The sequence below is a fragment of the Carex rostrata genome, chromosome 14 (assembly GCF_964058835.1).
Source record: "Carex rostrata chromosome 14, lpCarRost1.2, whole genome shotgun sequence".
NCBI classification, from domain to species: domain Eukaryota; kingdom Viridiplantae; phylum Streptophyta; class Magnoliopsida; order Poales; family Cyperaceae; genus Carex; species Carex rostrata.
The window spans coordinates 2,776,864-2,804,036 of NC_135931.1; the positions used below are offsets into that span (position 1 = coordinate 2,776,864).

The window sequence follows — 27,173 nt, forward strand, 5'->3', positions numbered from 1 at the left end:
CCGATATAACCGGCCGGTCTTTATTAAAAAATTGCTCAAGAAAACCGCGTAAAATCCCGTTTCAAATGAGATTACATTTTTCTCTCGCTGATTTCTGATTTCTAATTTCCCGTAGTTTCTAATTTTTTGGATTCTGCCTTTTCTCCCACACTTAGATGGAAGGTTATGAGAACTTGCTCTCCTTTCTCCTTCAATTTGGTTCTTTCCTTCAAGCTTCTTCTATTCATTTTTGTGTATTGCTCACAGGCACAATCCCATTCTGAAGGTTAGATTTGAAACGAAATCACCAAAGAATCTGTATCAAATACTGTAGGTAATATCCTTTGATCCTTAAATTCGAATTTGTAAAACATGCACTTGAAAAACATGAATTTTTGAGTTGATTATATTAAATAGATTAATGCATTGAAGGTGTTTGATGAAATGCTCAAACCAAAATAAGATTTAGATGAGGGTAGTGGAGTTGCCAATGATTTGAGGAACAATTCTAGTTCTTTTCTCTTTAGTATTATTCAGATTTTTCTTCTAATTTTCTTCGTTTCTTTTTGTCTTTTTTTTTTTACTCGCCAATGTTGGAGCTATAATGATTTGCATATGGTGCTAAACTAGTCAACTCCTGTTTCGTCCAAACTAATCAACAACTGCACAAGAAGAGCTTCAACAACTATGCATTTCCTTAGGGGTGATACGACTACAACATGGGAAAAATGACACAATTTCACGGAGACAGCACGCAAAAGATGAATTCACGATCAAAAACGCATATAAGGCAATCAAGGGGGGACCAACAATTACATCCTCAGTATCAAAGTTATGGCAGATTAAGGCGCCACCTAGGATGAAGCTCTTGCGTGGCTGGCAGCTAGGAACAACATTTTAACACACGACAACTTGCAAAAGCGGGGTTGGACGTTAGTCAGTGCTTGTTTACTATGCAAATTGGCTGTGGAAACGACCCAACACATCTTTGAGGAGTGTAACTGTACATTACAATTGTATGGCCGTTTAAGAGCATACAGACCAAGTGACAGGTGGCCAACTACACAAACAATTGAGGTGATAGATAGGGTAAAATCTGGCACCATGTCGCAGCTGCAGAAATTAGGAATAATAATTATGCAATTCATTATGTGGAGGGAATGCTGTGCAAGAAGCTTCTTAGATTCGTGTAAAACCGTAGCAGACTTGATAGAGGAAGTCACTTGGCACTGGCAATTTTATGAACAAAAGGCGCGAGGTGCATCGCAGGGAGTGGGGACGGATCAATATGCAGGCAACATGATAGTACAAGAAGAGGAAACACTTACTGGTATGCGAACCGGTACAGTGACCCGGTACCACCCTCCCTGACAAGGTCAACACCAAGGAAAGGCAAGCTATTTTATAAAAGATCAATATTCTGAACCGGGAGATTGCATAGGCAATATTTTCATCTTATTTCTTTTTGAGATTTTTAGGTTTTTTAGCATTTTTCACTTTTGTTTTCCAGTTTTTATGTTTCCTTTAACTTTCAAAACACAGCTCAAACCTTTTGAGCTGGAACTCTCTGAATAAAATCAGTTACAAGAATTTTGTAACAGGTATCAATGAATTCAATAGGGGCTTGACCCTTATTTTACTCAAAAAACAAGTTTAGCACCATATGCGTGTGAAAACTGAAAACTATTAATGAGGTGAGCAGTGACTGTGCCGCTTGGATAGATCAACTTGTAGTATAAAATTATTATGAAGTTCATAGATGAATTAAATATGCAAGTCATGGCACAGAGCATTGTTTTGATTATTTTATTTAGTTAAAAAAAATGAACACTGATGCACACAAGCAATATGGTAATTACTGTCTAAATATCATATCAATGGATATCAGTTCCATACATAAACCATATAGAAAAGATTAGTAATATCTTTTCTAAGAGGAACCAGGGAAAATAATCCAAGGAACCACATCTAGTTTGTACAAATTGTTTTTTACCATGTTTGTGTTATGTGTACCAGTCTGGTAAACGAGTCATGCTATACTGGCTTGGTTCCGAAGCATGTCTTCTTGCATCATGGATTGGGTTGAATGTAGTGCATTTTGGGCAGTAGAAGCCTTGTGTACACTATAAAGAATTGACGAGTGTAACACCACGTAATGGAAGTACTATATTAAGGTACGATAAAAATAATTTAGATATATTTCTTATTTCTTTAATTAAATAGCTTAGTTTAATAAGAATGCAAAATATGCACCTTGAATAGAATTATGTTAAATTACAGACCATCAGAAAATTATATAAGAAAAAAATATACGAAATACTGACGTTCAACAAAACAACTTTCAATATATTTAATAACAATATTATCAACATACGAGATATATGTAGATTTATCTAATGAAATAAATTATAAATGCCATCTTAATTAACAAGATATCAACAGTAACGGCAAATAATTATAATATAGTATTAACTAAAACATATAAATTAAGAAACATTATAGCAGCGTCGATAAGACAAACACTGAGTGAGTGACTAAACATTAAGAAATCACAAAAGGGAATTTGAAGCGTGAGTTTGAGGTTTTAGTATAATATCTCTCCATAATTAACTTTCCAAGATAACCGCCTTACACATAGCATCTTTTCCTTTGTAAATAGCGACTGTTCCATTATCAAATTAATTCGTCTGTTACGTGCATGCCTTCTCTCTCCTTTTATCACATAAATTACCACCTCCTTTATTTTATATTTATTTCCCTGCCGCTTCATTTCCCTGGATTGATTGCAAAACCACAATCTTGGGCTTTTATTTTATTCACTGCCGCACATTCTTTTGTGCCAAATCCTATAACCTAAATTCCTCTCTTAAACTCCAAAAATTACAATCTTGCTAAATCGAGTTGAATCTTCCATGGTCTGAAAAATTTCTTCTATAAGGTACTCCATCTAAACCATGATATTTTATTTATATAATTGTTGTATAAATTTCATCGATTAAAATATGTTAGATTATGTTAGATTGATATATTTAACTAGAGTAATTTTCAGCACGAAAGGTATAAAAGATTTCTTCATTCCATGCATAAATTAATTTATTAGAATATGTTAGATTGTAATATTAGTTAAAATAGAATATGTTATTAATTTTATGAATTCATGAATAATTAGACAATTATTATACTCATCGATTTGATTCCTCTATTTTGTCATATTTATATAATCTTTATATTATACTTATTTATTTGATAAGAATTTTCAGAGTTATATAAGTTTTAACAATTATTTATTTATTAGGAAGTATTATTATTACTTGATAAAATTGTCTTGGTTCTTTGTAACCGGTGGCAATTATTAATGATTTCTTTAATCAATAGTTCTTAAAATTTCTGATGTGCCCAGTTTTGATTTGTCTTTGAAGGATAATAACTTATATATATACTGAAGTCAGAGATGGTCAAAGATTTTGACCGAATTTCATCAAACTTTAGAAATTATATATATTATTTTATTGGATTGTAATTTTTCGCCGATAACCCTAGAGATTATTCACCGATAACCCTAGAATTAATTTTATTACAAATAATTATGTTGATTTACATCTACTATTTTAATTGATAGAGATTTACTCACCGATAACCCTAAAACTATTTTTATTTATTTACAAAGAACTATAGTCTAAACTTAAAATTAACATATACATTTTTTTGATTGAGAAATATTTTTATTTATTTACAAAGAACTATAGTCTAAACTTAAAATTAACATATACCTTTTTTTCATTGAGAAATAAATTCCATTACATGTATACCATCATGTAATACGTTATGATCAAAACCAACCTTAATTTAGTTATGATCTTAGGATAAAATAATATTGTATTTATATTCGGGTTTAAATACAAATATGTTCTATCTACATTTCCTTGATTCGTTTAAAACAAACTTTAATATGTTACGTATGATTGTATGGTAAAATAATATCTTATTTAGACCTGGTTTTACATACCGACTACACTTATTCAAGAAATAATACTTGTCTGTTTCCTGTGAGAAAACTCTATCTTTCTTTTCAATTTTTAATTTCTTTTTCATTCGTATATTCTCTAGGAGGTCCAATCCGTGCAAACCAATGTTTTCCAATTTTCATTAAATTAATATTTCTTTGACTTGTGTTTTGTTTGTTTTCTTCTGTTGCATTCATTTGAATTTGAGTATTTTATACTATATATATAGATATATAAATTAGTTTGATAATAGTCAGATAGTCAGTTTGGAATTTGATTACATTAGTAAATTCCTTTGTATAAGTCAGATTAGATAGTAGTAAATATATTTGGTTTATATCTTGAATGACAATCATATATATATATATATATATATATAGAGTACGGCTAACGCGCTTCCTCTAGCATATGGGCTGAAATGCTTCCAGTGGAAAGTTAAAATTTCAAAATCCAAAAAGTCGATCTGAACCGTTCATCTTCTTCTCCATATTAATATCTGCTTGGAGACCAAATTTTACATTTTTCTGAAATTTTTTACTATTTATTAAGCCACTTTGAAAATTGTTGATCCAACGGTGGCTTACCAAACAGTAAAAATCAGAAGCTACCGTTGGATCAGCGATTTTCAAAATAGCTTAATAAATAGTAAAAAAATTCAGAAAAATGTAAAATTTGGTCTCCAAGCAGATATTAATATGGAGAAGAAGATGAACGGTTCAGATCGACTTTTTGGATTTTGAAATTTCAACTTTCCACCGGAAGCATTTCGGCCTATATGCTAGAGGAAGCGCGTTAGCCGTACTCTATATATATATACAGAGAGAGAGAGAGATTGACTAATATGCTTTCGGTAGCACTTCGGCCGAAGTGCTACCGGTCCAAATTTCAAATTTCAAAATTCAAAAAGTCGATCTGAACTGTTCATCTTGTTCTCCATATTAATATGTGCTTGGAGACCAAATTTTATATTTTTCTGAATTTTTTTACTATATATTAAGTCACTTTGAAAATCGTTGATCCAACGGTGGCTTAACAAAACAGTGCTACCGTTGGATCAGCGATTTTCAAAGTGGCTTAATAAATAATAAAAAAATTCATAAAAATGTAAAATTTGGTCTCCAAGCACATATTAATATGGAGAACAAGATGAACGGTTCAGATCGACTTTTTGGATTTTGAAATTTCAAATTTAGACCAGTAGCACTTCAGCCCATATGCTATCGAAAGCATATTAGTCAATCTCTCTCTCTCTCTCTATATATATATATAAGTGTTAATTTAGAAACTGTATTACATGGTCTAGGTCTGAGTTCTGAAGTAAAGAGTGACGAAGAAGCGGTAGCGAACTACACCACAATAGCAGGTACGGGTTTCCTGGACATTGTCAAATTGTTACTTATCGTTTTGTTTGCATTTATTTATTTATGGAATTATGCATGTTGAATCGAACGATCCTTTTTGTTTTGTTTAGAATACTAGGATAAGATTATTCGATTGATCAACGGATTTTTAAGATGTGTAGTGTAGAGTATGATATATGTGTGATTAAACGAAACAAACGTGGAAAGTAACGAATAAGTTAAAGGAAAGGGGCCAATATGTGTTGAACGCATGTTGGAATGTATACATTGGGTCTAGTGTCCGACTGGACCCCTCGTTAACGTGGCGTTAGTTGGACCTTCCGTCACGGGTCAATATCTTGCGGTGGTTCGAGTCCCCGTTGAGTGAGACAGTTGAATTAGTGGTGGTTCGAGTCCCCCTAGTGAGACGCCAATAGCTGAGGTGGTTCGAGTCCCCTTGGTGAGGCAAAGAAGATCTAGCGGTGGTTCGAGTCCCCGGCTAGTGTCACGGCTAAGATCTAGTGGGGTTTGAGTCCCCCTGGTGAGGCAGTTAAAAACATGAAAGATAACTAAAGAAGTGTATTTGTGCTTGTGTGTGTGTGTGTTTTAAATATGCATTAGTAAGATTAAATGTGAGGATACAATTTTAATTTCTAGTTTGTATTAATAAGTTAATTTGATAAATTCCGGGACTGGAACTAAATCCCGTACTGAGAGACTGTTCGATCTCTCACCCGTTTCCACTTTTACGTGGGTTCCAGAAAATGATGAGGCCGACATGGAGCACAAATAGGAGGAACGTGGGTCTGGAGATCAACGAGAAGATGACTTAAGTATCTTTTCATTTTCTTTTTAGTTAAACTTTAATTTTCTCTTTAAAAGTGGATACATTGACTGACATGACAATTATCGGTTTGTTTGTCATGTTTGTCTTGATCTCATGTTGAATGTGTGTAATCTACTCAAACTATTTGTGATGTTAGAAGACTCGTTTGATTTTTAAATATTGCATGAGTATTTATTATTGATAATGTATGTGATGTGCACACGCCTTACGTGTAAATACGTGGCGAGTTGTCTCGGGGTGTGACAACCAGCGATGTCAAAGTGAATCGTGTCTACAAGAATTGTAGTTGCATATAAGATTGTGATTGTTGCATATAATAACACTGAACTAGTATCATCTTTCCTGATGATTGAGAACCCTAAATAATACCATCTAGAACTATAAAATATTTATTAGAGTTTGCTAGAGTTGTATGTATTTGATCTTACCAGATACACGTATTTCATTATTCCTTGTTTGGCTTTCAGATAATAAGTAATATATGTTTTAAAAAAATCAGTGATTGAACCGGTTGAACCATCGGTCTGACCAATGAATCATTGAACCGAAGCTTTTGCGGTTTGACTTCCGGTCCGGTTCTGATAACATTGTTTACAACAACAAGAGAACTATTTTGAAAAATAGGCTATGCGCTGGAGAGAAATTATCGGGTTAGGTTATGCGCTGGAGAGAAATGTTTATCGGGTAAGTTATGCGGATTGCGGATTTTATGCGGCCGAATATGCAACTGCATATTAGACCGAATATGTTTTTCCCAACCGCATACGCATATATAGCCGCATAGGCCGCATTTTGTTACATTGTGCTCACCAAGTCAATTTACAAGAATTTCAATGAACTACTCGTGGTTTCAATAAAATTATCACGATAAAGTTAAAGGAGTGAAGCTAGTGTATGTTATGGTCACCATGATTTGATGAGCATAGCTTTAAAATATATCAGATTGGCTTCAAACGATGAATTCAAACCTTTGAAACCGATTTACTTCACGAGTAATGTATACATATGTAAAATCTTGAAATTTTTGAATTTATATAGTATAAAGTAAAGTGGTAAAAAATAAAAGTTTATAAGTTATTTTAATACATTTATTTTTCATCGTTTTTGGACCGCTTGACTTTAAACTGAATAAATTTTAAAATTTTACATGTTCACACATTATTCGTGAATACATCAGTTTCAACGGTTTAGATTCGTCGTTTGATACCTGAGGTAACAAAAATTTTGGGTTAATATCCCGACCGTTCGACACGAGTATCAAATGGACACATCAGATCGACAGTCCGGATATTAACTCATAATTTTTGTTACCTCAGGGAAAGCGGTCTTGAAGTCAAGGGCCTAATGCCCAATAACGGCCCAATAATAGTCTAAAAGATGACTATGCTAATATAAACACCTAAAATTTCAGATATTAATACTTTATAGTTTAGTTACAAACACCCATGTACCAAAAAAAAAAAAAAAAAAAAAAAAAAAAAAAACACAAAATGGAACAACAGTCTGTAGTAATACCATGACATCAGTCATATGTGAAATTGTATGTTCTTCCATTGCAATCTTACGGTTACTACCTGTCATATTTCTGGGCAAACGATAACTCGACACGAGAAGCTCTTGGAAGTCGATTTTACACAACTTTACAATGAAGTTCATGCACTCTCATAATGAATGATTTTGCTTAAACACTAAGAAGATATGTGATACAATAAAAGCAGGGGACTGTCAATGAGTGGCTGAGATGCCGTGCTTTACCTTATGAAATCGACATAAAAAGCAGTATCAAGTACCATCTTAACTTGACTTCCAGAGGTTACCGTGCGCTTGTTTACAGGTCTGTCACCTCTAAATAAATTAACAATGTAATGTCTCCTAACATCTTTATTTCATTTTTTTTTTAAACTAAATGTGCATATTATTCAAAATTAATTCTTCTGATTAAATTTGTTAGTGGAGATCATGATTCCTTGGTACCATTTTTGGGTACACAAGCATGGGTAAGATCCCTGAATTTCACAGTAGTTGATGGGTGGAGAGCATTGCATGTTGATGGCCAGACTGGAGGGTAAGATCTATGTTTTTTTATTTTTTATTTTTTTAATCATCTTTTATGCTACTTATATTTCATTTTCACTCAGTAAGTCCCTCTTGTATAGTAGCTAGTTCACAATGTAGGTTGCTGAACTAAAATTTATAATTAACAAGTGCTTGAACACATCTCAATTAAATATATTTATTTGTAGAGATGAGCTACGCTACTCCATGGAGTAAAACGTGTTTGTACTCTACGCCGTATTTTCATTTTGAAAGTTCAAACGACCGATCCGAACCGTTAGATGTGATCTCCATATTGAAATGTGCTTGGAGACCAAATTTTACGTTTTTTGAAATTTTTTTTACTATTTATTAAGCAATTTTGAAAATTGCTATTTTGCTGTGAACAGTAAAAAAAGTAAAAATTTCTGGACCATCGGATCAGCGATTTTCAAAATTACTTAATAAATAGTAAAAAAATTCCAAAAAATGTAAAATTTGGTCTCCAAGCACATTTCAATATGGAGATCATGTTGAGCAGTTCGGATCGGTCGTTTGGATTTTCAAAATAAAAATATAGTGCCATGGAGCACTAACGCGTTTTACTCCATGGAGTAGCGTAGCTCATCTCTTTATTTGTATATTAATTCCCATTTTATTTTATTTTTATTTGGTAAACAAATAAGCTTGATATCACCAAAGGAGTTCATATGATTTTAACCACAAAAAGTATCAAACCTGTTAAAATCAAGATTCTAATGGTACTTGATAAATGATAAGTCCAGTGTTTACGTTCCAAGTTTTTAATCTTTTTAATTCGTTTTGTATCATAAAAATATTTTCAACATGTTCATTTATACAAAATGAACTCAAAAGTAAAAATAATTTAAATTAAAATAAACGGTTCAAATTTATCATTGGAGCCGATCGAACAACTTTGTTGTTTAAGCTGAAGAATTATTTAGTGAGCTTTACTCTATTTTCATATCATCTCTCTTAAATTTCGAAATGTATATTTGGCATCTTGAGTTGATGTAGCAGCTTCATATTCAGTTGAAACTACCAAATAAACTGTAAAAGTGTAAAGTAATTATAATCTATAATTTTGTCAAGTATATCTATGATATTGTTTTGCCTAAAACACTCTAGACTAATAAATACCTACACATTAAAGAATTAGTTTTTAATCTAGTGGCAAAGGTACATATTCTCCAACGTAAGAGGTTATAGTTTGAAACCCGAATTGAAGTTACTTTATGAATGATTAATGAAAATTGATAAGTTAAACCTTCACTTTTTCTATATCAAAAATCTACACATTAGTAGTCATTGCAAATGACTTAATTTGTCAAGTAGTGGTCCTACTAAAAAAAGGAATTTTTATGAAATTTGAAAAAAAAATTTCCATATAATTTATTTTGTTTGAGAATGGTGGAGATTATTCCATAAAATTAAAATGGAAAACTCTACTGTGTTATTGGGCTATTTTTCCGTGCCCATGCTTGTGAAGTTGTGATTGAAAAAAATAATTCACTGATAAGATAAATTAGGCCCACAACAATTGCTACTGTTCATGAAAAAGATTAGTCGATTTAAACTTTATGAGACTGTCTCCAGTATTACGTAGCATAATATATTCCATTCACTTACCTGAAACTTTATGAGACTGTCTCCAGTATTACGTAGCATAATATATTCCATTTACTTATCTTAAACAGTGTACTTCTATTGATCTCTTTTTTGTATCTCTTTATATATGTACTAGTATCGTGCCTATGTGTTGCAAACGGGAATATATTATAAGATTGAATAGAATATGAAAATACCCTTTTTGTTTGACATTCACACAATTTAAATGAAAATAAAAGAGATAAATAAAGAAAAACATAATTCAAATAATAAATAATAATAAAATAAACAACAACAAATGAAAAAAAAAAGATCAAATATAACATGACAAAATTCTTAAAGTATCATTGCGATTTAATATCTATTTTTCTCCACAAGCAAAACAATCATTAAACGATTTAGAAGAGAAATAATATGTAAAGAAATAAAATTGGAAAAGATATGATTAAATGATTCAAATAAGGATTTTCTTTACATATTTATTTTTGATAGAAATTATTTTAACAATGAAAATTTCTCTACATTTCATTTCGCTACACGAAAGTTCTAGATATTATTTATTCTCTCTCCAAATCAAAAAAGATATGATTGCTTCCATCAGCACAAGATATGTTATTCATCTATTCACAAATATATAATACCTCTGAACAAAATTCAGAAAGATATGATTGTTTCTATTTTCATTGTCGAAATTATAAAGGAAGAGAAGAAATGAAACAGAGGAAATGGAGAAATAAATAAATAATTTGATTGCAATAATCAAAGATAGATGTAAGTAGAAATAAGGAGACAGATTGCTAGATATTCTAGCAATCTAGGGATTCATTCAATTTTATGGAATCGAACCTTTCAATGTAGCCTAAACTATTGACGAAGTCTATTAATACTCTCATGTAGCAAAAAGTGTACATCCATCTCAAGACCTTTCAATGAAGGACATACATGAATTTGCATATTGCTTCGCCAAATATCGAAAATTGTTAATTTAACAATACCAAATATGATCTCCTAAAAAAAAAAAAATATGATAGCTCAATCTTATGCCCCACCAAGGCCAATGATTTAAATGCCAATAATATATTATCATTGCATTGGATGGTTCAGAATAGCACCAAACCAACCCAGAAATAGCGCTAACCCGGATTTCCTATTCCAAACTAACTTAGAAATCATGGAGCAGTTTAGATTTACAGGACCATTTAAATTTACTAAATTTTATATCTATTCAAACAAATTCAACGCAGATTAGTCTTGCTTTGGATCAAATTTGTCCAAAGTCCTTTGGATAAAATCCTTTCTATTTTCTTAACTTTAATTATATTATACAGTAACAAAACTTTTAAAGACAATGAATTAAGTAAAAAAAAATTGAATTAATTAAATGTAATGTGTATTTAGTAATGTAATTAGGTTTGCGGAACATGGTCTAGCTCCAAGAGAAGTTTTTTTGATAAAGCTGATAGTGGCTATCAGAAATTACAACAGTACAAACATGCCTTAGAAGGTATGTACAGCATTATGCATCAAATAAAACCCCCCCGAACCAGTAAAAACGTAGAAACATCAGAAAAAACATAAGTAGAAAACCAGTAAAAAACCAAGAAAAAAATTCAAACACAGTGTGGAAGATATGATCATGGTCAACAGAACTTCCTCCATAGATTCGCTTCTTTGATGGAGTGATGTGCAATCCATTTTGGATCTGTTTCAACTCCTTCAAAAATCTTCTTGTTTCGGCCTCGCCAAATAAACCAACACACTCCGAAGAACACTGTCCCCCATTGCATTCTTGAAGTTCTTTGTTGACATATCCTTCCCGAGCTATATGCCACTTCTTGAACTGTGTCTCCATTTGCCAGGATGTTGAAGCTTAACAATTCACTAACTCTTATCCAAACCCGCCTCGCATGGTTACATTGAAAGAATAGGTGGTTTGCCATTTCAAATGGACACTGATGGAATACCACGCATTGTGTATCACACTGTATTCCCCTGTGCAACATAACGTCGTGAGTTAGAAGTCGGCCTTGCAAAAGGAGGTATGCAAACACCCGCACTGTCGGCGGAATCTTGAGGTGCCAAATGAAACTGAAATTCCATTTTGATTTTCCTGCAGCTATGACTAGCTTGTAAAAAGAATTGGCACTGTATTCCTTGTCAGAAGTCAGTAACCATTGTAACCGGTCTTCACTTTGACCCGATAAGGGTGGTACCTGACATAAGCCCCTATTAATCGCCATTTCTAGTGAAATTTTCCTGGATGTGCGGTCAGGTGTGATATGAGTTGCTAGTGTTGGATAAATCCATGAATCAAACCAATAGGAAATCGAAGCACCATTCGCAATAACCCATTTAACCGAACTATCAAAATTAGGTCTGATTTTTAGGAGCTGTTTCCAAAAAAATGGGCCTTGACTCATCCATACGTAATGTGCTTGGAGATCACCTGTTAGATCATATAATTGACCTACTGTCTCTGCCCATAAACAGTCTGTGCCTCTGTACATCTTCCACCACCATCTTAATAAGAGGGATTTGTTTCTAAGAGTGAGATTAGCTGCCCCCAAACCTCCTAATTCTTTAGGAAGGCAAACCACCTCCCATTTAATTAAGGAAATACCATTGCGATTGTCAGTTTTACCCCACAAAAAATCTCTTCTTATCTTGTCGATCCTGTTAATCACCCAAGTAGGTAAAAGAAAGGATGACATAAAATAGATCGGGATTGAGCTTAAGACCGAATTCATCAATTGCAATCTTCCCCCCCTCGATATGAGTTTTCTCTTCCATCCATCTAGTTTTGCCTCTATTTTTTCAATCAACGGTAAGAATAGTTCTTTACGTGGCCTTTTCAAAGTTAAAGGTAAACCCAAATAAATAATCGGGAAATCCGATTGAGAACAGCCAAGGATAGCTGTGATAACCTGAAAGTGAATACTAGGTATGTTGAGTGGTATCCAGTTACTCTTATTAAAATTAATAGCAAGCCCGGATACTGCAGTGAACAATCGGAATATTAATTTCAAGGTGATAATGGTACTAGGCCCCGCATTAGCTATAAAAACTGTATCATCAGCATATTGGTGAATGATTACATCTTTTTTCAATCTTCTAGATAACTGGGTCTGAACCGATTCATTTAGAACATCAGTCATTCTACTCAGAACATCCACAGCTAAGTCGAACAACATGGGGGATAGTGGGTCCCCCTGCCGCAGCCCCTTTTTGTGAAAGAAAAAACCGGATTCCCCCCATTAATTATTATTCTTGAAGATGCCGTGCCCAACAGCGTCTCAATCCAACAGATCCATCTCTGCGGAAAGCCTCTAGCTACCATAACCCGCTTGAGATAATTCCAATTAACTGAATCAAAAGCCTTTGCGAAATCGAGTTTGATAAAACAAGCCGATCTCCCACTGTTAGATATATGGTGTAGGACTTCTCTAGTGGAATTAAAGTTTTCAGAGATTTAGCGACCATGAATAAAGGCTGTTTGATTCGAAGATATGAGGTCTGGTAGTAGTCCCCTTAGCCTATTGGCTAATAATTTTGAAATCAATTTTGGAATAGCATTCATTACACTAATTGGTCTATAGTCTCCTATCTGACTCGGGTTTTCTTTTTTGGGAATCATGATAATGTTCGCTTGATTAATAGAAGAAAGATCAAGGCGATGATCATAAAAATCCTGAACCATACTACATACCTCATCTCGGATTGTACTCCAATGTTGTTGAAGAAATTCGTTTGGAATACCATCAGGGCCCGAGGATTTATTTTTCGCTAATTGATGGACTGCCCCTTCAATTTCTGGGATTGTAAACGGTAACTGAAGTGAACTTAGTTCCGGATTTTCCGGATACAGGGCTTCCGGTTCAAATGACATTACTGAGTTTTCCGTACCCAGTAAGTTCTCCATCTGACATCGAAAAGCATCGCATATACAATTCTCATCAGTAATTGTTTCTCCTTGATGGTTAAGAGCGGTCACCTTGTTTCTGCGATATCTGGCCGAGGCTAGCACATGAAAGTAGCGTGTATTTTTGTCACCATCTTTTAACCATTTACAATGAGATTGATGCTTCCATCGCGACTCAATTATGCAAGCTAGATTGTATGCTCGCTCACGAACCATTAATCTGAACAGCCTTTCATACCCCTGTAGAGGTCTATTTTCTTCTATTTGATCAAAAAAGAGTAATGTCTTCTTACAGAAAAATAGCTGTTGTTCGATTTCATCAAAATTGGCACAGTGCCAATTGCGGAGCCGGTGGTGCAACATCTCACAATAATTCTGAAATCTTTGAACCCCCTGTTGAGTTTGAGTGTCCGAAATTTCCTTCCAAGTTTTTTGAATAATTTCGGCTGCTGTTGCATTAGATAGCCAAAATAGTTCCATTTTATAAGGTTTCCTGTTTGGTGGTTCATTAGAGAAGGATAAGGATAATGGAGCATGGTCAGATGTTAAAACCTCCATAGCCGTGAGTGATACCAATTGAAATTGGATAGATATATCAGGTGAAATAAGGATTCGGTCCAGTTTTGAGTGAGTAGGTACCGGCCTGTTATTGCTCCAAGTGAACCGGCGATTAACCAAAGGAACATCCACCAATTCTAAGTCTCGAATTAAGTCATTAAATAATTCCATTAATCTGAAACAGCGTTGGTTACCGGATCGGTCCGTTAGCCATCGAACCAAGTTAAAATCACCTCCTAAAATCCACGGCCAATGAACCAGTGATGCTATTCCTCTAAGCTCATCTATGAAGGCCGGTTTAAGATCATCCGTCGAGGGGCCATATACATTAGTCACGAGAAACACCGCACCCGTGTTTATTTGTTGTAAAAGTGCAGAACACGTGTGCCTAGTTCCCCAAGAAGTGATCAGATTATATGAGTGTTTCCATGCAATTAAAATGCCTCCAGATGAGTTATTTGCATGCACCACCACATAATTTTTATCAAAAAAAGAAGGAAGAACACTCCAATAATTAGAACTCATTTCATTCCATTTTGTTTCCTGTAACATACACACGTCACATCTTGAATGTCTAATTACATTCCTAACCACATCACATTTTTATAGTCTTCCCAACCCCCGACAATTCCATGTCAAAACTTTAAATTTTCTGAGTTTGTTTAACATTTTAAACTAATGAAAAAAACAACTCTACTAATCCAAATTAAAATATGGAATCAAGCATCTTCCTCCTCCGAGGTGAGCTCATCATTTGGATCAAGGTCAAACCGAGAATCCGGTTCCTCTTCTTCAGATGCGGCTGTCAATAGGGTGGTGGCAGTTGCTTGAGCTTTCCTTTGATCATTGTCATTCTCAATAATTGTCTGGATATCTCTTGTATTAAAACCACAGCCAGTAGCAAGTTTTGAAACATGCTCATAATGCACCTTGACCTCATAAAACCCTTCTGCATTGAAAGATACCTCTGCCTTTTCTTTGCATTTAGCTGCTGCCTTTTTTGCTAAATTAGAGGAAGACGGTTGTGGTTTCTTATTCGGCCCAGTCTTTGGTTGTGTATGGTTTTTTCTTTTATGACCAGCTGCTGCTATAATTTGTTTGGTGACCTGCGCATTGTTGGTTGGAACTGGTCTCACCCATTTATATTTTCGGGCAGATGGGCCATTCAGTGGGCCTCCAGTCTGGGCTTTTCCTTTAGCTGAGAAAATCATCTCTTTGTCTTGATTGTGTGACACGTGGGTGAGTGGGGGGGAGGGTTCCTGACAATCAGGAGACCTATTCTCTTCAATGATTAACGCCTGATTGGCATTAATTGGTAATTTCCCAGGTTTTGAATTCCTGGAAATGATACCCTTCTTAATTGGAAAGCTCCCCCTCTTAATTTGTACTGATTCAGCGACTGCAGATTTTCCCTCATCTTTGGAAGGTTGTCCCCTCAATAGGATCTTTGGATGTTGAGTGGCATGTGACCCCTGTTGTGGCAATATGATCTTGGCTGGATTCGAACCCTTTACAGGACCCGCAATCATAGCTGTGTCATTATTACACCTTTCCTTTTTCTGAGGAGGAATTATAGCTGAATCCAATTTGGGTTTGATGCGGTTCCGCGCTACACACAATTCATCTTCAGGAGCACTTGTAGCTGATCCTTGACCCGTTACATGCACCTGTATTGGCAAGCGCTCAGTGGACTGTTGAAGAGATGATTGGGAAGAATTAAAAATTCCCTGAGATTGCGGCGGCTGATCCTTTGCGGTCATCTCATGTGTTGCCATGTGTGCAAAGTCTAGATCAATTTCCTCAATGGGGGCAAAACGACGGAGCTCCGGCGGCAGCGAGTCTGCCGTTCTCCCCCGACATAGGTCTCTCAACACATCTACATTCATCGGTATGAATTCATTCTCATCAAAGTTGTTCTCATTGTCTGAAGACGAGGATGATGGTGGTGACGGCTGTGGTCGGTAATAAGTTTTGGGGTGCTTCGGGATATCATCCACCGTGTAGATAGGTACTCTTTGATAAGCTATAGTATGAATGTGAACTGTATGTATCATGCCACCAACGTGCAGAACAAGTTCTGGAGGAACTAAAGAGAGATCATCGACACCAACGGCTACTGTCCTCAAAGCCAGAGATGATGGCTTCTCTGGTTCAACTGATCCAAGAAACACCCCAAAGTGGCATACCGCATTAGCAATGTACTTTTCCTTGAAAAGATGGGGTGGGATGCTTACTAAATTAATCAGTATCTTGTATGCCGGGATACTAATGGCAGCATTTTCTAGCGGCGTCCAAGGCTGGAAGGACAGACCCTCATCCCATGCCTGTTGAGGTTTTGCATTTATAAATGTGTCGGGGGCCAAGCCTTCAGGTAATATGATGAGGAATCTCGAGCCATGAAGTTCAGAAACTTGAATCTCCTCTTTCGTGACTAAGTTCGTGCGACACGCATAGTCACTTACATTATCGACACTTAGTTCCCATTGGAAACTGCTGGCATGCATCACAACTGCTTGTTTGAGGCGTTCAATTTCTGAATAGTATTCAGCATCTCTTGGAATGAAGCAATGAAGACGAAGAGGCCTCTCCTTTGGCATCTCAGGTGCCCGGTAGGGGTAAGATCCAGTGAGTAATTCATCAAAATTTGGCTCTGCTTGAGTGGTTACGGCAGGTCTGGAAATTGGTCTTATCGGTTGTGGTGGTGGTACAATTTCTTGTTTGCACCTTGATCCAATATGCCCATATGCCCAGCAACGGCCACACCTTTTTGGATTACGACACTTGGCGGCTGAATGACCTGTTCGACAGCAACGAAAGCAGCGACCGCGCCACTCCGGGAAGGTATGGGATGGAGGGAATCTAAGCCTAGAGGGGCTATGAGGAGAGACATAGAAAACAGTGGTTGGTCGGGAGGAAGGTTAGTTGGGCTGTGTCGGTAGTGGAGAGTTCTGTGTGACAGTAGCCATGGTGTTTGGTTGAGAAGGGCGAAGAAGAACCTCAGCGTAGGTAGGTTTAGAGTAGGGGATGTAGGGTTTGGATTTGGGTGGTGCCAGTTTAGATATTCTCCAGTTGGCCGGGAAAGGTTTCTTCCGTCGAACTTCTTGCCAATCGCCCTGGAGATCGCTCTTGGAGTTGCCTGTTGCTCTTGCAGTCGCCATTCCTCTTCTCTTTTTTCCACTTAGCTCCAAGAGAAGTTACCACAAGCAATTAATCATGATAGCGGTTAGCTCTAATCTGGCTTCTTCTACATGCAAATACACCAACAAGATGTACGTAGTAATTAGTACGAAAAAAATATTGCAATATATATCTAAAGCCGGATTTCTATAACGAGAAGAACATTTTGCAAACAATTCACTGATATTTCTCTTTTCTTTTTCTTGAAAAATATTTTATAATTCAAAACAAAAGCTTTTGCATATCTAGGCATCTGTAAAAAAATGCAATTTCTAAATAAAAACATGTACGTTTAGCCAACTTATATAGAGTGATCAGGATTTAAATATGCATATATACTGGTAAGCTAGGTTCTAGGAGAAACTTCTGAGGAGGTAATTAAGCTAAATTTGAATATATGTGTATGATTTTGTGCTTTTAGTTATAATAGCTCAGAATTTATACGAAGGCAATTAATTTCTCCTCCTAATTTTTTTTGTAAAAGTTGTCTTACTTTAAGGATAACATTGATCAGAAATTGTCAATAAAATACTTGCTCATAGTAGGATAGAAATAATCTACAAGAACTTTGATATTCTTTATTTTCTCTCCAAATTAAAAAAATATGATTGTTTTCATCATCACAAGATTTGATATTCATCTATTTACAACAATACAATAGTGGTCAGATTTTAACAAATAATATTTCAATTAGCACAGATACAAGGTGAGAGGAACTTTTTTTTGGGACCAAACTATCCTTTCATAGAAAAGAAAACAATTACGATTCCACTTAATTTTTCAAATCATACTCTGTTTCACAAAAAAAAAAAAAATGAATACTGATAAAATTAATTGAAAGTTACAGGATTTCAAATATTTTAAATTGGAAAGTTATCGGATGTTGTCAACATAGAAAAATTATACATAAGCAAAATAACAATAATTACCTTAGTTCTCAAAAAGAAAAAAAAAAACAATAATTACCTTACCAACGGACTTCTCGCAAAAAAAAAAAAAATTACCGGATGTTATTCAAATAAAAAAAATTAAGAATCACAATTATTATACCAACAAATATACTCTATGTTTCATAGTATAGATCCTTGCAACTACAATACGATTAATAGACATTTATTAAAATTCATACAAATTCAAACTATAAAATTAACAAATAAAACATAAAAGGTAGAAATTAAAAATAAACCTAAAATAAAAATCACTACTCCTAAAAATATTATTTTAACAACATAAATTCAAATAAAATGTCTTGACATGTATTTTAATTATTCCAATATGTTTGTCTGTCTTTTATCTCTGATTTTAAAAGAACAGTTGATTAGATGTGTTCATGACTTCATTATTTTTTCTTTCATCTAAAGGTACATCAAGTGTATCACGATATTGATTATCTCTATTAGATTGTAAACCACATATTTATCTGACTTTGAAATATAAATATATAATGTGTATCCTTTAGATGAGTAAAATTCTCTAACACCATTATATAAATCTTCACGGGTTTTATTTAAAATTGAGTAATTCAAGTTTTTTAACCTCGTGTTCAAATGAAATTTCCGACTCATCGATATCCATCTAGTAAACAAAAAAAGTATAATAATTAACATTTTATATTTGAATCAAAAGCTAATTATATGTAATTTTATTATTGCAAATATTTTTTTACCGTGCTTTATTTTGCAAAAATATAAGAGGAAGGATTCGAAACTGTTTGAAAATAAAACTAATTAAATATTTTGAATTATTGTTATTGAGTTGGAACTAGAGGTGCTATCGGGTCGGGTCTGGTCCGGGTACTATTATATTTGGACCCGGACCCTAAAAGTGTTCGGGTCCAAATTTCGATCCATATACTTATTTGTTTCAAATCGGGTCGGGTCCGGATCTGGATACCTATCTACCCGTAGATATTTCGGGTCCAGTCTTTCGGTTCCGGGTAGATAGATACCCGTAACTTGTTTGTGGATTATCGGGTCCGGTTCGGATATGGGGCGGTTCCGGATCCAGAGCGGGTATAGGTCACAACTCCAAAGTATTCGAGAAATTATTTACATTTAAATATAATTATAATTTCTTAAACATCTCATATAATAAATCATTACAATATAAATTAAAAACTAATGCAAAATAAAAATTATACTATTAATCATGTTTATAAATAATAAAAAAAAATCATGCTACATAGCAAAATAAAAATAATAACTCTAAATTATTAGTTGGTTGTTGGTTGTTTGGAGTACTCATGATGTAACAAAAAATATTGAATTCAGTTTTTTGTTAATAGCTTTTGAATTCAGGAGGATGGAGGAGATATAATTTTTAGAAAGTAAAATATTAGAGATGATTATTTTTGTTTTTATAATTCAAAAAAATCTATGAATTGAATGTAATAGAAGAAAAAAGGTATAAAATAAGCTGGTTATGGAAGAATAAATTTGACAATCATGTGTCATGTGTCACATGTGTATAATGTAGAACAAAAATTAAAGGGCATAATTAAAGGGCTAGTTAAGGATGTAATTAAAGGGTAGTGTAAAACAGTAGCATAAATTTGGTTAAGTTTTATCAAATTATAGCTCAGCTGAAATATATTATCTAACACAAAAACTTGATACAGAGTTATTAATATATATTTTATCGGGTATTTATACGGGTATCGGGTCGGGTTCGGTTATGGGTCGGATAATTAAATGATACCCATATCCTACCCATTACAGTATCGGTTCCGGTTCGGATCCGGGTCGGATATTAAATTATTAATTTTGTACCCATACCCATAATTTAATCGGTTATATTTTTTAAACCATACCCTATCCAAATTAATCGGATCCGGGTCGGATCCGGTTCGGTTCCGGATCGGATCCGGGTAATCGGGTAAAAGTAGCACCTCTAGTTGGAACTTGAGAATTTTACATAAGCTAGCTTGAAGTAGACTTGACAACTTTAAAATTTTCAACTTTTTTTTTCTCAACCGTAAAAGCAAATAAATTGCATAAAGACATAAATATTGGTGAGTACATATTAAGATAACTTTCTAATTTTAAAGATTTACAATTTTATAACTTTCTAATTAATGTCGCCGGTATCCATTAATAATTATTTCTTTTTTTTTATAAAACAGATTGTATGATTTGTAAAATTGGAACCATATATCTATTCTTTCCTTTTTGATAAAAGGACAAAAAATTCTTCTCACTTCAGATCTACACTAATTGAAATATTAGCTATTAAAATTTGCACCCATACAATAGCTATAAACAAAATCCAAAAAGATATTATTGTTTTCATTTTTATTATCAAAACTATAGAGGAAAAGAAAAAATAAAACAGAGGAAATGGAGAAACAAGAAAATAATTTGATTGCAAGAATCAAAGCTAGCTGTAAGGAAAATAAGAAAAGATATCTCTAGGGATTCATTTAATTTTAATGTGACAAACCATGCAGCAGTCTATATGGCGAGTATGTTTTTATCTAACTTTTGGCTTCTACACATAAAATAGATGTATTTAATCAAAATAAGACAATTATGTGATTGGAGGGTTGATATTCAATTCGAAAATTCATCTTTTAATTTGAGTCGTTGGTAAATCATGACAACTACATGCATAATATAAGAATGAAGATACAAGCTGGCAAGTAATAGATATCAAATTAACATAAATTTATCAATGGGTACTTCATGCCTACCAAGTTGTGTAGTAGTGATCCTCTTTTGCATATTCCACTGTTTTCCTCATGCTACTACTGGCTCTATTGTCACTCATCTTCCCGGTTTCTATGGCCCTCTTCCTTTCTCTTTGGAGACGGTATGTTCATATCATTAATATATGAAGGGAGGTTTTTCATTGCTATGACTATGTAGATATAATGCTAGCTGAAAACTAAATGTAGGCATGTGACAGTAGATGAAGAGAATGGTGCAAATATGTTCTACTACTTTATAGAGTCAGAAGGGAATTCAAAGGAAGACCCTGTTCTGGTTTGGTTGGCTGGTGGGAGAAGATGCTCCGGATTGCATCCTCTTTCCTTTCAAACATGTAATTTTGTTTTTCTCTTTATTTTAAAATTTTGTTAATTGGAAATGCAACAAAAAATTATGAGTGCTCTATCAGATTTTAGGTTACAATGACAATACTTGCATTACAGGTCCGCTACAATTTATAAAAAAAGCCTTATAATGGTAGCTTACCACAACTGGTATATCATCAATATTCCTATACAAAGGCAAGTATTTATTATTTTTCTAGCCCAATTTGAATAATGATAATCATTTGACTCCTTGCATAAACTGTCAATTTCTGACTAGGTGGCAAATGTAATATTTCTCGATTCTCCTATTGGCACTGGCTTCTCATATTCGTCAAACCCCAAAGGGTACGACATCGATGACATCACTGCTGGTATACAAGTTGTAAAATTTATCAGAAAGGTGAAATATGTAGCACTCTTTGTTCCTTGTATAACCAATCAACTCAGGTTATAAAATTTGAATGTTTTTCAAAACCTTGACTCAGTGGCTCATGGACCACCCCCAGTACCTCTCAAATCCTCTATATGTTGGCGGGCATTCATATGCTGGTAAAATGACTCCATACATTGCAGAATTAATTTCAGAGGGTAGGTACTTCTATTATTTTATTACACAATCAATTTTATACAAGCAACTTTTACTTTGAAAGAAAAAAAATTATTGCCCATCACATTTTAGTGCAAGGTACTCGTCAGGAAAAAATTCTGGTATATCCGCTGAATCTTTCTTTTTCATCTGGTTCCTTATTTCTTTTGTCCTTTATTTTTGGGTTGTTTCTAGGAGCTGAAGCTGGTCAGAAGCCGCTTCTTAATTTCAAGGTATATTCTCTGAAATGATTTTTTTTCTGCCTAATATCAAGATAGCTTCAGATCCTGAGATACTCAAAAAGTTTTTTCCCAGAAATTTTGGTTCTTTTATATTTTATGTTTGATTATGCTTATGGTTTCGTCTTTCCAGGGTTATGTGATTGGCAACCCCGGCATAGGGGAATGGTATGATTCAGGTTTCTTTGTTCAATTTGCTCACAGAATGGGTATTATATCCGATCAATTGTATCAGGTAAAGTATATTCATTAAAGGAAGGAAATTAGCTTCTGAAACAAATTTCCCTTGGGTTGATGTGGTAAGGGAAAAGTATATGCCTGCTAGCTCCCTTTGGTCAAACAATAGGGACTACAGGTGTACTGCTTTTTGGAGGGGTCTCATGAGACTTAAAGAAAAACTGATGCCATGAGTACTATGGAATTTGGGGAATAGGGAGATTTGCAAGGCTATATCACAACCATGGTTCCAAGGAGCAATACAAGGGCAGGTGTACTCAGGTAGACAAAGGAATCTAACAATCAACAACTTGGTGGACCATAACAGTGGCCTTTGGATCTCTAATTTACTGGTGGAGCTCTTTGGCTATCAAAAGGCAATACAAATACTCACAACCATCTCTCCACTGTGCCAGGAAGGGTCACCAGACAGGCTTATGTTCACACACAACTCCTCTGGGATCTACATGGTCAAGAAAGAGTATGCACTTCTCAAGGAATCATGTCAATTGCAGCCGTTTGGTTCCAAAGACAATTCCCTACCATTGACCCTCTCTGTGCAACCTGTGGTTAACAGCTGGAAGTCATGACGCACATGCTACATCTCTGCTCCTTCTCTAGAGCATGTCCCCTCATGGGACCATTAGCCATGCTAACTGACGGGCTGCCAGCAGATATCCAACAATCCATTCTCTACCTAACCATATGAATGACTGGCAATGGACAAACTATGCAAATTCACTCTGGGCTTTATGGTGATGTCGTAATGAAGAGTCTACTCATGTAAAACCCCAACCTTTGAGTCCTATAGGTCCTATTTCAACCACATAAGCTGGGAGACTCGAGTAGGAGCATCAAGAGATCTTTACGGCATGAGAAACAAACCCCTTACTTGTCAGATACTTGATAATCTCGAACCTGAGTTTACATGTGAGGTAGATGGGTCTTGGTCACATGGCTGGAATGGAGGGCTTGGCATAGTCATCTTGAGACGAGAGCCACAGGTACTAATCCTATACAAGTCCAAGAGTGCGCAGGTGTGCTGTGCACTACAGTCGGAGGCTTTTGCTTTACTAGAAGGGATCCGATCAGTTCGAGATCAACAATTATCATCATGCACCTTCTACACAGACTATGCCATGCTGGCTAACCTATGCTCAAACCCATGCCCACCAATACAGACAGAATTGATGGCTTTCTCTGAAACTCTTCATTGCTGGGACTTCTTCAAGACTCACCCTAACTTCCAATGCTTATACAGACCTTGTAACGCCACGTAAATTTAAATTAAAGTACAACTTAGACATTAATCCAATTAATTCTCTGCAGTCTATATTTTCTAATTTATCTTCAGCCCAATCTAATTAATTAATTTTCTAAAGCCCATATTTCCTTAATTAAATTTTAGCCCATAACTATCTCCCTGCCAAACCACGCAAGTGCATGCAACTCTTTGATTTGCACCCTTTCCTGTTCACTTCTTATCCTCTCTACGCAACCCCTGGAGAAATTGGCACTCTAGAATAGCTAAAATAGCTACTATTGAGAATAGCTAGAATAGCTATTTGAGAATGGTGCTAACTCAAAGTTATTCAGAATAGCTAAAAAGTTGTTTGGATGCATTATTTGAAATAGCTACTGAGAATAGCTACTATTGAAGAGTCCATTCACGCTATTTCAAGTATTTGTTGGGTTAGCAGAACAAGGCTATTCTGACTGTTCAGAATAGCATTTGATGTTGTTTGGATGACTCTAGAATAGAATAGCACTGCTATTCTAAAAATAACAATATTCTCAGTGCATCCAAACATACCTAAAACTGTCCATCGTCCTCTCTGTTTAATTCCTCTGCCACATCTTTCTCACTAAAATAAACCGCTGCCACATATCTTTGAATTTTCTTTCCTGCATAATTGTCAAAAGGAAATGGGTTGTTGTCTTCTCTTTTGTGTTGAATTCTACATTTAAGGTAATCTAAAAAGTTTGATATATTGTTTATAATAGTAGATCGTATTGTTGAATTAATTTTCATCATGTATCTTGATTTAACTTTCAATTATTCAAATAATTTCAAAAATGTGATCACCAATATTATAACCATTATATTACGAAATATCTAATGTGTAATAAATGATGTCTTCTAGAATATTATTTTTCTGAAATATAGTCAAAGCATCATACTAATTTAATTAGATTTATTATATATATTATCTCTAGTATATACAATCATATACATCGTCCTATATATGTATTTACAAAAAAACAATGTATCTTTTCTTATGAAAATGTGATTAAGAATCTAAAATTATAGTCGTTTATATTATTCTTATTAAATTTCATTTATTAAGATATGATAAAAATATTAGTTATTTAGATACTTTAATTAAAGTTTGAATTAAATAAATTAGGTTCAAGTTTAGTGATTGAGGAACGTGACGAACGTGAAGAGTACGCTCGAGGAACCTACGAAATTCAAGGTGCGGTGTATTTCCTGGATAGTTGTTAAATTACTTTACCGTTTTGGTTAAATATTTATTTTATAGTTCTGTGATGAATGGTGCATTTGGAAATCTAAGGAAAGAGGATTGTTATTGAAATGGATTTTTGAAATGAACGTGATATATGTGAATAGAAAAGGCTAGAATACAATAAGTGAACAGGGGCCGATATGTTTTACATATCGGGATGTATACATTGGGTCCGGTGTTCGACTAGACCCCTCGTTAATGTGATTGTAGGCGAAAGTGGTTCTGTCACGGGTCAAAACTTAGCGGAAAGCCGGATGCACCATCGAATGAGACAGTCAAGACCTAGCGGAAACCCGGATGCACCGCCTAGTGAGACAACCAAGACTTAGCGGAAAGCTGGATGCACCGCTTAGTCAGACAAAAGAAATGTGAATTAAAAAGTAAAAATAGATGTTTTGATTAAATAACTAAATTGGAGCATCATTGGATAGATTTCATTAATTGAACTTGAATGAGAAATTTACATTTGATATCTAAAGTTAATTTCACAAAGATTCGGGCTGGAACTAAAAATCCGCACGGAGAGTTTCTTCAAGCTCTCATCTGTACCACTTTATTCATGTGGGTTCCAAGTGATGAAGACAACGTGGCGAGGCGAGGTGAGGAGTAAAACAGGAATGCAAAGTGAGGATAACTATTATATTGCCACTTAGTTTGCTTATTTTGTTTGTTTGAATACATATAATGAACATGGCTATGAGACATTTATATATTAGTCGTGTCCATTTATGTCATTTGTATCAAAAATACCTATGTGATTTATATATAAATTTGTGGCAGTATATATATATATTATTTTATTGATGATGTGTGCAGTATGCACATGCCTTACGTATAAATACGTGGCGGGTTGTCACAGGATGTGACAGACCTAGAACCCAGAATAGAATGGTTGATCTTTTAGCTAAACAGGGTAGGTTACAGGTTGGGATGTGACGAGATATACTTATCCAATGATTGTTTGAACATGCTGAAAAGCATAATTTTATCTTTTTTTCTTTGGGGGCTTTTTTTTCTTCTTATACTATCTCATATTTTTTAAGGTTATGTGCCCCTAACAAACCTATGTATCTCAACCTATGGGTTTTAAATGACAAAAAAAAAGACTTACAGCTACAATGGAAGCGAAGTTATCATCTGCCAAGACCATATCGGAAGCACTCTGAAATTTTTTTATCAAAAATCTAAATGTTACTTTAAGTAAATACAAAAATAATTATTTCAGTTATTATTTATGAAATATCACAGCTATTTATAGGTTAAACATAATAGGCCTTTGCAACAGCAGTGCCTAATCCCATAGCAATACCTATGCTAGCTTTCTTTAGGGTAGGTTCGCCTATCATTGCCACCCTGTACATTACACAATAATGGTAAAATTACAGGTTAGCCAAAAGTGAACTATTTAGTGCACTTATTTGACAGAAAATAACTTCTTAACAACATTCAAAAAGACTCAGCCATAAGTAATGTGAGGGGGAAAGGAAAAAAAACTACTACTTCATTCTGATTTTTCAATGCTTTGACAAGTATCTTCTTATGTGAAGGCTCAACCCTTTAAAGTATTAGATAAACATACCACGTGAGTTTCTCAAAGAAGCAGGAGAAGAGGGTAGTTGCAACCCTAATACAACACTCCAATTGAAGGTTTTTGCAGCACTCTAGTAGTGTCTTCCTATGACAAGAGAAGATGGTAGTTACAACTCTAATACAACACTTCAATTAAAGATCTTTGCAGCACTCAAGTAGTGTCTCCATATAGCAAGAGAAGAGTGTAGTTGCAACCCTAACACAACACTCCAAGTAAAGATCTTTATAGCACACTAGTAGTGCCTCCAGATGACAAGAGAATAGAATGCTTGCAACCCCAATACAACACTCCAATTGAAGGTCTTGACATCACTCAAGTAGTGTCTCAATATGGCAAGAGAAAGGGGTAGATTCAACTCGAATACAAAACTCCAATTGAAGGTCTTTGCAGCATACTAGTAGTCCTTCCAGATAGCAAGAGAATAGGATACTTGCAACCCCTATACAACACTCCAATTGAAAGTCATTACAGCACTCAACTAGTGTCTATATATGGC

At 34.6% G+C, this 27,173-nt stretch overlaps 2 protein-coding genes across 3 annotated transcripts in view; both read left to right on the forward strand.

The window, feature by feature from the left end:
- The window catches only part of LOC144565305 (serine carboxypeptidase-like 17), a 54,117-nt gene extending 45,863 nt beyond the window's left edge, over positions 1–8,254 (forward strand). The window contains exon 12 of the mRNA XM_078315028.1: positions 8,122–8,254. Coding sequence (XP_078171154.1) covers positions 8,122–8,239 — 118 coding nt within the window. The 3' untranslated portion in view covers positions 8,240–8,254. The remainder of the gene's footprint in view (positions 1–8,121) is intronic.
- The window catches only part of LOC144565304 (serine carboxypeptidase-like 11), a 93,492-nt gene that overhangs the window by 35,555 nt on the left and 30,764 nt on the right, over positions 1–27,173 (forward strand). Inside the window, exon 15 of one of the 2 annotated variants that reach the window (XM_078315021.1) lies at positions 8,905–8,918. The exons of the other annotated variant lie outside the window; for it this stretch is intronic. The gene's annotated coding sequence lies outside the window, so the exon portion shown is untranslated. Of the gene's footprint in view, positions 1–8,904; positions 8,919–27,173 lie in introns of those variants that run through there. 2 annotated transcript variants of the gene reach the window in all.